The following is a 17378-nucleotide window of genomic DNA, read 5'->3' as shown; positions in this document are numbered from 1 at the left end:
GGATTCTTAAGTGCCTAAGTAGAGATTTTTTAAAAAGTTGGGTTTATGTCATTTGGGTTTTGAAGTGTCTACTGGTTAGTTTAAAATGTAAGTAGAGCTTCTTTCAACCAATATTAAATTCTATTTATTCCTCAAGGAAAAAGAAAATGTTGTTGTCCAAAATGAACCTAAAAATCTGCAGGCACCCATTCTGGTCTAAGATTCCTAACTGCAGTCAGGTTTTCCTATGAGACGGCTGAAATGAAACCAAACAGGCAATGCAAGAAACTAGGCTAGCGCTGGTAGACGTCATCATAATAATTTTGATTGTTTGATCAAGGACAAATTACTTTGCCTTTAAGAGCAGCAAATATGAGGAAAAGTCAGCTGAGAACTTGTTGTAACAGAAGCCTTCCCCCACTCATGTTTGGAGAGGTCTGAAACACAACTGCAGCTGCTCTTGCAGAATAAGCAGAGCCACAGTGAACAAAGCTAGGAAGAGAATGTCGGGGACATGACAGCATAAGCTCTCTAGTCTAGAGGGAAGAGAGCTTTAGAAACCATGGCCAGTTTACAGACACCTAAACTGAGCATCAAAAGCATCAGGCTGTTGTCTGGTTCACAGTACGTCTTCTGTTGTCTTAGGCTATGTTTAGTGCCTAATGTTAGAGAGATATTCACATCATTCCATGGTCAAATTCTCAGATGCAAATAGCATTAAAAAAAAACCTCAGAAAGAGGTAATACTTTTTACTTTGGATACTGACATTCAAAAATATTGAGTGAAAACATGCAACATCTGCACAAAGCTAAGACTGGCTGCCTGACACATACAGTGAAGAACTGCTGCTCTTCCACGCTGCAGAAGTGGCCAGAAGCCATGTCAGTTAAGGCAAAGAGAGTAGATGATGTCCTGTTAAGTTGTTTCAGGAAAAGATGAAGAGGACGCAATACAGGCTCAGTAGCTTATGATACGGTGGTTGTCTTGACCAGGGGGAAAAAAATTCCGGCAGTTCAAAAATCCTTCTGCTTGGTATACACAGAGATGGAGTAGCAATTTCAAAAGACTGAAATATTACACTAAAGTTGAATCATGCCTACTACATAGTTAGGGAAGTAAGGTAAACCCTGAATTATTTCATGCTGCAGCAAGACTACTACTTCCATACAAATTACCTTGCTTGAAGCTAGCCCAAGGTGGCTCCAACACAGTGAAGTTCCTATTTGTGGGTGCAATTTAGAACATAGAGTAGTTGCCAAGTATCTAGTTCCAAGCAACCTGGTTGTTGCTTTGCACCCTTCATATGTATTTAAGTAAATTTTGCAGCCTGAAGTAACACAAATGTATACAAATCATAAGTGACTTGCCCCATATGAAAACTATTTTACATACAACTATATAAAGGTATCGCTAGTCAGATTTAAAAAAAATAAGTTAGATTTGGTTTTAAAAGTGTAACATGCCAACCTCAAAATGTTTTATTGATCAAACACTTTTATACACATTGCCGCTGACACTGTACTAAAGTCATATTGATGAGGACCCATACCTCTGGCATTGGTTTTTATGGTAAGTGTACCAGATAGCTATTCCATCAATGGAAAGCTATTTGGTTTAAAATCTTGAAAATATATTGTTCTGACACTACAACATTTTTCTGAAATTCATTCAAGGAAGAAGAGGTTCAGTTTCATTTAGAAGATCAAGCATTTCTTCAGAGAGAAAACCACCTAGAACAAATGTGGCACTGCTTTAAATTTACAGGACTATGCTTTCTGGTTTGGTAGTTCTGCTTTAATAATGCTCTTAAACCATACTAACTCCACATTGCTACCCAAGTTATTTTTCCCCTATACTTCAGATTTCAGGCACGTGGGGGAGGAAAAAAAAACCCAACAACAGACAAACCAACAAAACACCCTTTCTTCATGAGATATAATTAGATAAAAGCCTTCATTTTGAACTTATCACAGTCATTTTTAATGTAGGAAAAGTATACCAAAACATCCCACTTATAAGTGTTAAAAAGGATAGCTGTGTATGTATAGTCTAGTTTTAGTTTTGAAGCTGGTAACAAATCCATTCTGGTAATTACATCTCACCAGAAGGAAAAAAAAAATCTTATTATGCCCGGTGGTCTGATTACCACAGCTGCCACACTCATCGTGTGAAACATACCTCTCTACATGTCCTGATGCCTCAATCAAGAGCATAAATAAAGATTATGCCACAGCATGGCAAAAGCAGCATTAAAGTTCCAGGGCAAGAAAGTAGGAATGATGGAGTAATGTACTAACATTGACAAAATACAGGAAAAAAGAAAAAAAGAGGCTTTTGTGAGACCACCACTAAGAAATATCCCACATCTGGTCTGGTAGCATGTAACAGGAACAAATATTGCATGCTTATGTACAACACAAGGAAACCCCTACAGTACAGATAACAAACAGACTGTTTAATTTCACACTCTCTTCCTAGGTTTCCATTCCCACCTTGTCTTTAGAGAAAACCACCTGAGAGCTTACCCCTCCATTTGCCCTCTCCTTCCTTTCCTGAATTGCCTCGTCCATTGATTCCACCATATTGTACTTGATAGGTCAGCTGAGTTTTAAAAAGCCAAAGAACAATTCCATCTTCTTGCCAGTACAGTGGGCAACTAGCCTGGATCCAGGCTAAAACTTTAAAAAGTTTTACAATGCTAAGTTAGGGGCTGTTCTCCCACACCTCAGTAGCACTGTTATTAATGGGTGGGAAGAGCTAAACATGGTGTGGTGGGTTCACCTTGGCTGGACACCAGGTGTCCACCAAGCTGCTCTATCTCTCCCATTCTCAGCAAAAAAGGGGATGGAGAAATAAGATGGAAAAAAACCCCTCATGGTTCAAGATAAAGGCAGTTTAGTAAAGCAAAAGCAAAGGCTGCATGTGGAAGCAAAGGAAAACAAAAGATGTATTCTCTGCTTCCCATCAGCAGAGCTTCACTACGCACGGCAGTTGCTCCAGAAGACAAGTATCATAAATAACGAATGCCCCCCCCCCCCCCTCCTCCTCTTTTCTCTTATTTTTTACTGCTGAGCAGACATCATATGGTATGGAATATCCCTTTGGTCAGTTGGGGTCAGCTGTCCTGGCTGTCTCCTCTCCCAAGATCTTGGCCACCCCCAGCCCACTGCTGAGGGGGAATGTTGGAGAGAGACAGCCTGGGTGGTCGGCGTGGGGCGGTGCAGCCCCAGCCGGCAGCTGAGCACCCTGCCGCCGCTCGCTCACCCCTCCCCGGCGGGATGGGGAGGAGAACGGAAAAACAAAGGCAAAGTCTCGTGGGTTGGGGTACGGACCGGTTACTGGGATGGCAAGGGAGAGGGAAACAATCAAGAACAGTACTGATAACAGAACATATACAACAGGTGATAACACAAGGCAACTTACCAACACGACGACCGACTGGACACCCAGCCTATCCCGGAGCCACGCCGAACCCACCCCTCCCCAACTAGCCCCCTTTTATAGTAAGCATGACATCACATGGTATGGAATAGCCCCCTGGCCAACTTGGCTCACCTGTCCTGGCTCCTTGTGAAAATTAGCTCCATCCTGGCCAGAACCAGGACAGTGCTGTGCCAGCACTGCTCAGCAGTAGCCAAACCACTGGTGTGTTACCAACACCTGGCTGGTACCGATACACGGCACAGCACTGCGAGGGCTGCTGTGGGCAAAATTAACTCCATCTCACCCAGACCCAATACACATGGCTCTTATTGGAAAGGATTTACTGGTTTGGAGAAAGGAATCTTAACACTTTGCATGCAGATTTTTATCTCATTTACTAAATTCAGGTTTCCTGCAACCATACTTTCCTGTAGCTGTTGATAGCTGTCTCAGAAATAAGACATTAGGATGGCAGAGATAGAGATGGCATGAGCACTTCAAAGAGTAGGTGCAGTGATACCCAAGTTGTTTTCCCAAGAAGCACCAGTTTGTCAAGAGGCAGCACTGCCAAAGGGGCAAAAGATCGGAGTAGACAAGACACCTGGATCCTGTTGTGTTTATTAGCTGCTCTGCTTTAAGTGCTTGAAAAAAATTCAAAACAGTTGCCATCTGTCCCTTCTATTATTTGTATTTGGAACTGTGGCAGTATTTTAAATAGGTAGCATCCTGTTGTAAGGTACCCTAAATAAAGTACGCAGGGCAAATTCAGTGAAGAACACATATGCTGCAGCCTCAGCATCCCCAAATACAATAAAGCAGTGGATGGTTTTCTCCCCAGCCACAAGATAACTTCCTCACATGCCACAGTCCCCGACATGGGGAACCACACCAGTGAAGCACTGCTGTAGATATGTGTCACACGGAGTCTTCTGTAGCCCATGAACATTACAGTAACTTACACAGCCCTCCAAAACTGCTCAATTTATGGCCAGTGGCTCCTCAAAAAAAGTATACCAATCTGTGAGAGTGATTTAAAGCTAATTGAAATTACTTTCTCTCCTAATGAGCAGCTGTTCTTCAAGAACCTAAACATATACACCTACTATTTCACCTGATGAGGTGATTAGTGAGTAATTGCCCTACTGCTGGTATTTTGAATGACCAGACTTGACTTGAAATTTCTACAGACTCAGCTACGTGGTACAAACCTCCTTATACTACCATGCTGAGTGTGCAGGTTTAGTGCTCACTTCTACAATTTAATGTCCTACCTGCAAGTACTCAATTTTGTGGTAACATCTAGCACATTGAGGTCTCCACATAAGAAATGATACCTTATTTTCACGACACGTTTCTCATCTCACAACTTATATTCAACTTTTTGCTGTTCAGCAAAGGGGCTGTTTGTTTCGTGGACATCACCAAGGCATCTTTCTGACTTCGTTGCTTTTTATACTCGTCATTTAACCAATCAAACAAAATCTGCTTCCTGTAACAATGCATTCAGTGAAGTCCTTCCTTTGTGTGTTTAGGCTTTGTCTAAAAGATTCCCATTTCTCTTACAGTACACTTCAGGTCTATTCCCTTCGTTGTTTCCTCAGATATACAAAAGAGCCTCAACATCTCCTGTCTTCCTGGCTCTGTGCACGCAACTCAACATCTCAAAAAGTTCTATGGTCCTGCAACAGGAGTAAGATTTCAGCTAATACCACAAGTTTATTTTCCAGAGCTACAGTCTATGCCCATCTTACAGCAACACCCAGATGTCTTGGCATGCTCCAAGTTTGAGAAGTGGTTCTTTTCTTCTACCTTAATTGAAAATGAATTTTCTTAAATACAGTTTGTCCTTCTCAACCGTTGTTATCTTCATTCCTCATGAAATATGTCTCCTGATCTGGAAAACTCATTCCACTTGAATTCCACTCTGGTTCCACCTGACAGCATCCCTCTGTACTTTCCATCCAAACAACCCCCGTTCCACTGGCTCCAGAGATCTGGCCTCGAGATACTGCATTTGAGCTCTGATGGCCATGTACTACTGTTCAAACCAGAATAATTGCAGTCTGAACTGACGATTGTAATTTAAGCCACAAATATTTGTTATTAAGAAGCAAAGGACTGTAAAAGATTTCTTCTGCACAGTAAAATAAATGCAAAAAGATTTTTATCTCCAGAGTACTCTACAAGAATACAAGTTTTAGGACACGCTTTGAAACACACTTTAGATTCAATTATTGTTAATTGCAAAACATGAAGGTCATAGTATGGACTATACATCTTCAAAATGTTTATTAAAGGAGCACTGATCACTAACTTAATTAATCATATCTACAGTGCTATTTTTCTCCTGCTGCTTCCCTTCTCTCCATAGCTTTTCAGATTCACAGCACATTTTTTTCAGTATTCCTCTCTAGCAATTCTGTAATTCAGAGGAATGAGAATGCAGAAGGAGCAAAGGGTTTCAATTTTTCTAGGAAGTATTGGGCTATAGTAACATCCAACCATCGGTGCACCTATTAAGTGAAAAACATCAAAATAGGAGTCAGTCTAATTAAAAGTACCCTTTTAACCAAATTTAAAGAATCAATGTCTATGTTGTTAATATCTTAAGGTAATGTTTGAAACTGCTGAAAATCAAATATGCCTGTTGTAGGTAGATGCTATCATCAGACTCCTATAGTGTCCAGCAGATTCTTCCAAGCCAAGAGTTTTACTGCTGCTATGGAAAGAACTCAAAGATCTAGAAGAAAAAAAAAAACCAACCCAACTCTGAAAAATAAAGTACTGCAAAAAGACAACTATATAAATGATATATATAAATTAGAAGCAAACTTTCCAATATAGGCAATCCCTTATAGATGATCAAAGTTGTGCCAATAAGTAAGATTGGGGGGTTGGGGGGAAACAAAACAAGGAAAAAACCTAACTGAACATCAAGAAAGCCACCTATGATGCTATGAGTTAGCTGTTCCCCAGAAAGGGAAAGGGGTGTGCCACCATCTTCTAAAGGAAAGAAAGGGAGGAGACTTAAAATCCCATTTGTATTCTGAGGTTTCAACATCCAACGAGGAATTTAGCGATCTAAGAACTTTACATTCCATGTATAGGAAAACATGAACTTTGGGGTTTGCCTCTCAGATTTCTTTTAAACACAGGGATGATTTTTAAGATGATTTAGATCTCAAATGCCATGGAAAGCTTGAATCACTACTAAGACATTTTACCCAAATTATATATTTTTAAGGTGCCAAAATATTGAATGCACAAACTATTTATGTTTGGAGACACAAAAAGAGTAAGACTAGCACTTTAATTACATTGTTTCTACATACCCTCACACTTACACTCCTCTGAAGTTGCAGAGAAGCCCAGTAACCCATGAAGAATGCACTATAATATAACAAAGCGTCTGTGCTTAACTCCACCCCCATTTTTTGCTGTTTGGTTTTATAAGTAGTCACAAAAATACTTCACACTTCGTTATTTTCATAGTACCTATGAGCGAAGTTTAACACCGTTTTTTGTTTTTTGTTTTTTTTTATTGTCGGCTAACCAACTGCTAAGCTACCAGAAGTCTAATCTTTAAATATTCAAAGTGTCTTCTTACATTCAAGTTCCTCCTGCTCCATATAAAAAGTAAGGGTGTGTGAGAACAAACCTGCAATTACTAGCCAAAAGGAACAAAGCATATTTCTGTCTGTCAACCTCTAACTCTTACATCACTTGCAATACTTCCTAAGATCTATTTATTATGAAAAGTTAAAAGCACGGCTGAAGCTATCTAACTCTTGATAAGGAATAAACACTTTTCTTCAGTAAGCATGACAAGATAATGAACTATACCCACTTGTATATAAAAATAGTAAAAATAAAACAAATCATTGAACAGATTTAAGTTATGGATGCACCAGATCAGAGAAAATAAACCAGAAACATTTTGTGCTGAACCCATGCTGATTTGAAAAAAGAAGTCCAAAAAAGCTGGAAAAGGAAAAGAGTTATCCATATCTCATCTACTTAGAAAAAGATACTACTCTTTTCCCAGTACCCCAAAATCCTACTGCATGTACAGGTTAAAAAGACAAGAAATAGTGTATAAAATAACAGTGTATATATATTAAAAAAACCTGGTGCCAAATGCAAGAGAAAATAAACAGCCCAGATATTTTTACTTTCTTATATTTCAAACAGCTAATGGATTCCTTCTCCTACCCAGAATTAAATACTCTTGCTGTTTGCCCATTTTCTGAATTAGGACAGTTAGTTTTCCTTTTATTTCCCACTGTGGACTCAACATGTGCAAGACTTTTGACACATCATTCCATTTAGTGACCTTGTTCAACTCTCACTATGTTCCTTTCCAAAATGAGAAGTGTGGGGATTACCTGCAGAAAACACAGAGCTATTGAGGTCTGCCTGAACAAGCAAAAAAGCTGGGTTTGTATGAATGACATCTCCACTTTGTCCACATGAGACGGAGCCATTTCCTAGGCTCGTAGTGCCCTTCTGTACTGTTACTCATTTGCGAGGACAACACAGACCTTCAGAATTGTAAAATAGCTGTACAGCTCTCAGATGCCTCAAGCCAGGCCTCAAATGGCTGGTATTAGAGGTAGAACAATACTCAAAGCAATATCCTGCTCTACTTCTAATTAAGGTCTGTGTATGTAAATCCTCAGTATCATTTCATGCTCTGTAACTTCATGAGTAAACATACCCATGTAATGGTTTTTAGGTACAGATTTCTCTGGAACTTCAGTGCCCATGGGTAGTGGGCATTAAAATCCATGGTTTCAGCTAGCAAGAAACCAACAGCCTGGAAGACCTTCCACCTTACATCACCAAGCTAACCAGATACAGAACTAGCATCTAAAGCAATAAAAGGAAATCAGCTTCAGAGGTCAAATAACATTTATTTTTAATTTAAGGACAGAATCAGTTGTCCTGTTCAAACAAAATTGCTGTTGCAACAGATAAGGTCATTATGATGACAGTACTTTGGACAGCACAAGAAGATACATACAAATAGCCATGCTTTGTGTTTTTGACCACTAGTAAGAACATAGTTTTCCCCCAGTCTGATATATATTGGTATAACTGGACTCCTTTTTCACTTTAGCTTATATTGTAAATATTTTCGGTACAAAAGAACATCCTAGCAATAAAACATTACAACATTTATATAAAAGGAGGAGGTAGTTTGAGGCCCTTGGGTGCAGATAAGCAAAGGAAGTTAAGGCGCTTAAGCTAACTTAATTTTCTTTATTTATCGGTGCCTATTGGTTCTGAATATTTTTCTTCTCCTACTTTAATATACCTTATTATATATAGCTGTTGGAATTAAAATTATAAGAAAAGAACACTCTGCCTGAGGGATTGAAAGAGAAATGGGAAAACAAAAAGAAACAGTGAATCTGTCAAGCTCAGATAAAAAGAATACTCAAAGAATTATGGGTGCTAGTTTGGATATTGCACAGAAAATTTAACAACTTTGTCTTCAGAAGGTATATCTTTGATAATAAGAAGTACCTGTAGCCATGTCCAGTTGAGATGTTAACATAAATTATCTTCCTACCACTGCAAGGAACATTTTCCACCATCTTTGCTCCTTTAGAACAATCCTTCACTCAAGTTACCAGTTTACAGCCCAAGTATGTAGAAAACATGAACAAATCCACACATTTTTCTATATTAGACTCAAAAACCCCATAAAAAATACATCTATTTTGCTTTTTATAATGAAAGGCGACAACAAGGGAAATAGAACATGGTAAAAAAGTATTATATGCAGGAGTATTTTGACTCTATTAGGACTTAATCTATCTGATGCAAAATGTTTAAATATTAACATTACACCAGAAAAAATGTAAACATAAAATACAGATCTATGACATGTAAAGAATGTATCAAGCTTATGAAAGAACTCTTTGTTAGACCACTGTGATCAACATTAATACCTTTAATATAAACAGCACTGAAACATCTTCCACCACCACTCTTTTGGAGGGAGTGGATGCTGAAATACAAGACTGTAACCTTTATATGTGTTTCTAGTTTAAATGGTTAGTGAACTATACGTTGCATTTTACCCCTTCTTTTGGTCCTTAAATGTGGGAATACTCAAGTTATACACCACTGCCTTACAGATACTGACATGATATTTATTGAAAGTCTAATTGTGAAGCTATTAGATTGTGTTTTCATTAAATAATAAATAAAACATAATATTTTTTTAATTAAATATTTAATATTACTTGATATTTCAAGCCAAAGAAATGCACAGTATGTTTGTTGAGGTTTAGGGTTGGGTTGGTTTTTTTTTTAGTTTTTCTTTATTGGGCCAAATATATAAGGACATACAGAACCAGATAACTTGAGACTGAACAGAATTGGCTTCTAACTGCAGTAAACTAAATATTCATACTGACGTACCAGTTACTGACAGTTCTTAAACTAGGATAAATAAGGAAGTATTTACACAATTCACATTTTATGCACCACCTGTCCACTTTGCAACCCCAGCTACTGAGCCTGTATGCAGTGGCCATTATAATTTACAATAAATCTTTTTATCTGACTAGATAATACATTTTGATAAGATAAATGAATTGGTTATAAGAACTTTGTAAGCAAAGGAAGCAAAGCATAAATCTTGAGGAATGGCAAAACCCTATCTCAGGATGTAATTCATAATGACTCAGGTTTTCAGAGTTACTATGAAGAAATGGAATAAACAGAATTTCATCTTGCTGTGAGGAATGTTCTCTTGCATTTGTAAGGAAGGGTCTCAAAGCACACCAAACATGAAAAAACCTCCACTAAACTGAAGATGATATGCCCCTGTTAGTATGGGATCCAAATACCAGAGGAAACTTGCAAAGTAGGACTGGCATCAGCCCTGCTTTGTGGACAGGGAATTGGGGCATAAGAGTTTTCAGTATTGTTGAAGGTTTCTTAAGAAATCTCTGGCAAGTTCAGAGAGAAGATGTTACCTTTCATCTTATCTAGGACCTCGATTAAGAGATATCACCCTTCCTCCTACAGGAAAGGGAGGTAAAGGAGTTTGATGCCATAAATCTCTGAATTTGCTGTTTACCAGGTAAGCAAATCACATGTCAAGTGAAAGCCACCTACCTTCATAAACCAGAAAGAAGCTTCCTGAATGTATAATGGTTAAAAAAGGATGCAGGATACTATATAACCCTTCTTGCAGCATTTCATGTTGCACATCTATTTGGCATTATTTTTTCCCGTCTTATATTCACACAGGAGCATCTGCTCTTTGTTGATTAGCACCTGCACTGATCTTTCAAAAGGAGCTTAAAAATGTTAACTTGAATATACAAAGGGTTAACTAAGCTGAATAACCACAGAAGAACCTGGCAAACCTTTGCAGTTTTATATAACCTAGCAACATGAAACCCCTTTCTATTCTTGGCTAGATTTCCTTTGCACACCCTCTTTAAAATGTTTATATATAGAGAACACAAACTGTACTACCCCGGGGGTATTCACAAGGCTAGTTTTAGGCAGAGGAAACCAGCCTCTTTCTAGACTCTCTCTTAAGCCCCTGGAAAAACAGCGGCTCCAGAGGAGATGTTCAGAAAAGGATAATTAAACTGGATTTGCAATTGCAACCAGCAAAAAAACAAAAAAAACCCCAAACAAACAAAAACCAACCAACCAACCAAAAAAACCAAGAAAAAAAATTGTTATTTTGAAAGTTTAAACTAGTAACTCACCTGCAGCTGCTCTCAACTCATTTTCAGCTTCACCCAGAAAAATGTTCCTGTTCCTCTCAGTCTGCCCATGCTCCAAACAATAAATACTACCAACTCTCTGGCCCAAGCTTAGTCCAAATCAGTGTGTGATACCAACCTCACTGCAGAAGAGACTGAGACCTGACATTATCTTGGAGGGCAAAAGGAAGCATCATCCTCTCCACTAACTGCAGTGGTCAGGAAGATTAGCCTACTGACCCTAACATTTCTTTTCCAAACTGCCTCCTACACATCTCGTCTCCTTCTTTCTCCTATATTTCAAGATGCATGTGCCTAGGCATAAGATGTAAATCATGATATGAAATCTCTTTACATCTTCCTTGATGAATCTCCATACGCAATTTACAAAGCCTTCCATAAGTCCCCTTAGACCAATGCAAAACTTCTCCCTTATTCATGTGTCACCACCATGGTTTAACAGAGACATGGAAAATCCTGTCTTGATCTTCTGCAACTAAATTGGGGGTCAAAAGACTCCACAACCATAATCTACTGATGTCCCAGGCTAAAATACAACAGAAAATCTCCATTTTTATTTTTTTAACTTAGGACCTGTAAGAGGAACAGCATGTACCCAAACAGCAGCGCCATCCACTACAGGACTATGTACATCCAAGGGCATCCAGGGACACTCATTTTGGGATTCTGCAATCAAGGGCTGAAAGCATTCAGGTGTCTTGGTGGCAACAGCCATGTCATGTTCAATACTATGTGGGAGACGTGTTACAATGTGTTATTGCTCAAATCCAAAATACCTCAGACTTTTCAGACCAAAAGTGAGCTATGAAAATGGTCTTATTTGCTTAAAGGATGAAAAGCATAACATTGAAGTAAGCTGACATTACGCTCATTTCCACAAACCACTGCAACTACTGACTGACATTTTGCAATTTAAGCAAGAGAGGAGTCAAATTTATACTGGCATTTCTACTGTCAGGCAAAAAAGTATGAAGCATGCATAAACCTGCACTATCATCTACCGCTTGTCACTGTATCAATGAAAAGCAAGTGCGTATGTCACTTTCTCCTATCCATTTGCATTACATATATAGAAGGCACGATGGTCTGTATCTTCTCAAATACTGTTTTATATTTAGAAACTATCAGGTTAGAAGTCATCCTCAAAACAGTTGCCATGTGCTTAGGTGGCGGCTAGACTTTTTTTTTTTAACCGAGCGAAGTGTTTGAACGTCTTCAGCAGAGATTGAGCAATCTGAAATATATATTCTTGCATCTCTTAATTGGACAGTTACTAACAATAGACTTCTCGAGGAGTTCTTCCCCAAGAAACATTACTCTTGAAGAAAGATATATATATTTTTTTTTCAAACACAAGGTTTCTCCAAACAAAAAATACATAAAAGAAAGGAAAAATAGAGTAAGAGGGCTTATAGTACTTTCTGAAAGCTTTAGAATGTTTGATCAACTCTGCTTTGGAGATTATTTAATCTGTGAATGAATGTTGCCTTCTTCTTACTTTCAGGAATTGAATTAAAAAGGAATGCAACCTTTATCTAACAGTTCCAACAAATACAGAACAGTTTCTATCAGAAAATGTAACTTAGCAGAATTAAAATTAAACCCCTAGAAGTTCAACGAAGGATGGACAAAACTGATTTGTCTATCAGACTCACCAACTCATGCTTCAATAAACTGCATAGACAGACTTTGCTCACAAAATTCTGAGGTCTCTCAATCTCAAATCAAAATTTAATTGATTGCTGTTGCAAGGTCTCTTTATGAGAAATCATTCTTTAGAGGACAGACTGCAAAACATTTGCTAATAGTCTATGAAGTAGTGTAGCTAATTAAACAAAGTAGATTTGTCAAATAAATTGATACATTATCATTTGCCTTCTCACTCTTAAATTCAAATACAGTAATCTATAATGCATCTCCAATATATCAGCATGAGTTTAAAGGGCCTTTGTTACAGCTAGTAAAAAGCTCAATTACTCTTCTGAAAGGAAGTCTGATATTTTAATTTTTTTCCATTTTTGACAGAACGCTGAATTTAAGCTACACATCATATATTGCTTTGAATCAAATAGTTCCTTAAAAAGCAAACCCAGAGATGAAATAATGTAATTTTTATTTTTATTACATTTGTCTTTAAAACAATCAAGAAAGATACTCTGTTTTTTATTTGTATTTAGTTTCTACTTTGTTAAAATTATATTTTCCAGTAAAAATCATTCTGAAAGATTTTCAGATAACCTTAACCTTAATTTAGTATCTTTATTCTTCTGGGATGCAAAGAAAAACTTATCCTTATAAAATTCTAAAAAGGCCTTTACAATTTAATTTTCCAATTTATTTTTTTTCCAAAGTGTAAACACTTGTCAGGAAAATAAGTGAAATTTTTTCTGAAATTTTTCATGAAAGACAATATAGTTACTTGCATCTATTAGTGTCAAGCATAATTTCTCTGAGACCACTTCTTTGACCCACCTAGGCTTGTGGGATTTTTTTTTCTCCTTAAAAAATTCATTGTTATTGGTGGTTAGCTAAGTTGCTTTAAATTAGTAAAGGTACTTTTTTCCACTCATGCATCCCTCACATCTGAAAATTTCATTCAACAGCAACCATTTGACACTACCATCTCCTTCTTTGTTAATTGTCAGCTAAGACAAGAAAATTGAATTTTTGTCTGCTAAAGTTTAGGCAGCAGTTTCATAGCTAGAACACCCTCAGTTGCTGTCAGATGCTCAGTTTCTCTCAGCTGAAGAAGTGACTTGGCATACCTATACCCACTAATGACAGACAGCTCTTCTGAGATGAAATGGCAGCAGGTCAGTTCCTCTAAGCAGTCGAAAGGGCGATGGCAATAGCTTCACAAACACTGTTTAATCATTATTCTGTTCCCAAAGGTGTTAGGGCTGATTGATACACTAAAATTTCATTCTAGATGGTGATAAAAAACCAAGCCATCCTACTATTCTATTTGCTATCCATACCCAGCAAATGTTTTGCCCAACTTAGACTGTCAGCTCCATTTCTAATCACTGTGCAAGCAACATTAAGCAAATGTGGCATTCAGAATGCTTGATGTTTTATACAAAAACCACAGAAATCCTCACTTATTTCTCTCCCTCTCAATCTTAGGCACTAAGAGATGCATGTTTTTTCAAAAGCATGGAAAAATACCCATCTAATCAAAAACTAATCATTATTTCAGTCATGTTACTGACCTCATCGGCAGTTCTACCTCTTATTCATTTTTAAAAAATGCTAATTTTCCTCTAATGGATAAAGTGCTTTATACCCATCCCCCTCTCCCCTTAAACATCTATCACATCTCTGACCTGCTCTTATCAAATTCTCTCTTCTTGAAAGACAGTTTATTTACACATGTGGGACGTCAATCCCAGAACAGTCATGAGTACAGTTAAATAGATATCTTCCCCCCTGCCTTTAAAAAAATAATTGGAAACCAGCATTCTCTAAGTTACTATCAGTTATTTGATAGGTACAAAGCTGAAGTGATACAATCTGGCATTCCCAACTTACAGTTTTTTTTTCTGGAGAAAAGCACAGAAAAGTACCAACAATGTAAAAATCTAGCTAGGATGTTCTCCTGAACCAGTCACCCATTAGTTACTTTTTTATTTTACGATCAGTAAATGACATTCTTACTGGGACAGAAGGTGGAAAATCTGTTTTAGGGACCGATGATATCACACTCTGGTGAATATTTCCATAGAATTAAACAGCATCATAGGAAAAATGCTACTAGGAGTCTCCAATACACTCAAGCTGGGCACTCCTCAGTAGAGGAATCCTGGAGGAAAGGCATCAGTCAAGATGACATCGTACAAATTGATGGAAGAAGGAATAATCCAGGGCTACTGAACATATCTCCAATCCAGGAAACCTCTAAATTATAAATCACAAAGGGCAAAGAAAATTCTCTGAATTGTTATTATAAAGTTGCCTGATTTTTACATAGGCTACCCTAAGTACTGTTGCAGAGACAATATGCTAAACTTGAGAGACCTTTGGACGTGAGCTGGTGTCATAGTTCAGCCCCAGCTGATCATCACGTGGCTGTCCCTGGTGGGTTGGGGAGGAAAATGGGAAGACAAGGGCAAAGCCTCGTGGGTTGGGGTAAGGACAGTTTACTGGGATGGCAGAGGGAGAGGGAAATAAAAATAGCAGTACTGATAACAGAGTATAGACAAGAGGTGATAACACAAGGCAATTTACCCACCCAACCACTGACTGGACACTCAGCCTACACTCAGACCATCCAGAAGCCATGCTGAGCCACCCCTCTCTGATTAGCCCCCTTTTGTGGGGAGCATGACGTCACATGGTATGGAATACCTCTCTGGCCAGTTTGGCTCACCTGTCCTGGCTACTTGTGAAAATTAACTCCATCCTAGTCAAAACCAGGACACCTGGTTTAGTTTTCCTTCTCTGCCAAAGAAAATTGGCTTCATAAGCCACTGCTCAAGATACCTGCAGCCAGAGGTGACCTGATAAAACTTAAGTGGTGGAGGGTGATCACCTTGCTACCATAGTACCCTCTGCTTAGTTCACGTACCATTTCTTATTGAATCTCACAGCTTTCAGGTTTGTACCAGTCTGAGTAGGAACCAACAGGGGAACACTAGTAAAGTACATCAAAGGAATTCCAACCACTCCAGCCAGCAAGTCCACCTCAGTGGGAGCCCAAGTGAAACTCCACCAGCGTGGGGAACAAACCACAGGAGTTGGGAGACAGGCGCATGCCTGCAGGGCTATGATCTCATCATGGAGATGTGGTGGGATGGCTCCTCTGACTGGACTGTTGGGATGGAAGGATACAGGCTCTTTAGGAAGGACAGGCAGGGGAGACAAGGAGGGGATGTGGGTCTCTATGTCACTGAGTAGCTGGACTGCATGGAGATCCATCTGGGGATGGATGAGGAGCCGACTGAGAGCTTATGGGTCAGGATTGAAGGGAGGGCAGGGACAGGTGACATTATAGTGGGGGTCATGTCAGGTTTGAAAATATCTAAGAAACCTGAAGGTGCACAAGTCCATGGGACCTGATGAGATGCATCCACGGGTCCCGAGGAAACTGGCAGATGAAGTGGCTAAGCAACTCTCCACCAAATTTGAGAAGTCGTGGCAGTTTGGTCAAGTTCCCACTGACTGGAAAAGGGGAAACATAACTGCCATTTTAAAAACATAAATAAGGAAGACCCGGGGAACTACAGGATGGTCAGCCTCACCTCCATGTCTTGCAAGATCATGGAGCAGATCGTCCTGGAAACTGCTCAGGCATATGGAAAATAAGGAGGTGACTGGTGACTGCCAACACGGCTTCACTAAGGGCAAATCGTGCCTGACAAATTTGGTGGCCTTCTGTGATGGGGTTACAGCATCGGTGGACAAGGGAAGGGCAACTGACCTCATCTACCTGGACTTGTGCAAGGCATTTGACACTGTGTCACATGACATCCTTGTCTCTAAATTGAAGAGACATGGATTCGATGGCTGGACCACTCGGTGGATAAGGAATTGGCTGGATGGTCACGCTCAAAGAGTTGTGGTCAACAGCTCAATGTCCAAGTGGAGAACAGTGATGAGTGGCGTTCCTCAGGGGTCGGTATTGGGACCAGCATTGTTTTAACATCTTAGTCAGTGACATGGACAGTAAGATCAAGTGCACCCTCAGCAAGTCTGCCAACGACACCAAGCTGTGTGGCGTGGTCGACATGCTGGAGGGAAGGGATGCCATCCAGAGGGACCTTGACAGGCTTGAGAGGTGGGCCCATGCAAACTGCATGACGTTCAACAAGGATAAGTGCAAGGTCCTGCACATAGGATGGCACAGTCCCAAGTACAACTACAGGCTGGGCAGACAATGGATTGAAAGCAGCCCCGAGGAGAAGGACTTGGGGGTATTGATTGATGAGAAGCTCAACATGAGCCGGCAGTGTGCGCTTGCAGCCCAGAAAGCCAACCATATCCTGGGCTGCATCAAAAAAAGCATGACCAGCAGATTGAGGGAGGTGATCCTGCCCCTCTACTCCACTCTCATGAGACCCCACCTGGAGTACTGCGCTCAGCTCTGGGTTCTCCAGTACAAGACAGACATGGAGCTGTTGAAGCAAGTCCAGAGGAGGGCCACGAAGCTGATCAGAGACTGGAGCACCTCTATGAAGACAGGCTGAGAGCTGGGGTTGTTCAGCTTGGAGAAGAGA

General features: G+C 39.5%; 1 protein-coding gene across 9 annotated transcripts in view; it reads right to left on the bottom strand.

Moving 5' to 3' along the window:
* The window catches only part of CHST9 (carbohydrate sulfotransferase 9), a 99699-nt gene that overhangs the window by 55421 nt on the left and 26900 nt on the right, over positions 1-17378 (bottom strand). Inside the window, exon 1 of one of the 9 annotated variants that reach the window (XM_075744191.1) lies at positions 10538-10644. The exons of the other annotated variants lie outside the window; for them this stretch is intronic. Within the exon in view, the coding sequence (XP_075600306.1) occupies positions 10538-10619 (82 nt within the window). The 5' untranslated portion in view covers positions 10620-10644. Of the gene's footprint in view, positions 1-10537; positions 10645-17378 lie in introns of those variants that run through there. 9 annotated transcript variants of the gene reach the window in all.

The sequence above is a fragment of the Balearica regulorum genome, chromosome 2 (genome assembly GCF_011004875.1).
Source record: "Balearica regulorum gibbericeps isolate bBalReg1 chromosome 2, bBalReg1.pri, whole genome shotgun sequence".
NCBI lineage: Eukaryota > Metazoa > Chordata > Aves > Gruiformes > Gruidae > Balearica > Balearica regulorum.
Note: the sequence above shows the minus strand (reverse complement) of the source record. Positions and strands in the feature narration are given on the sequence as shown.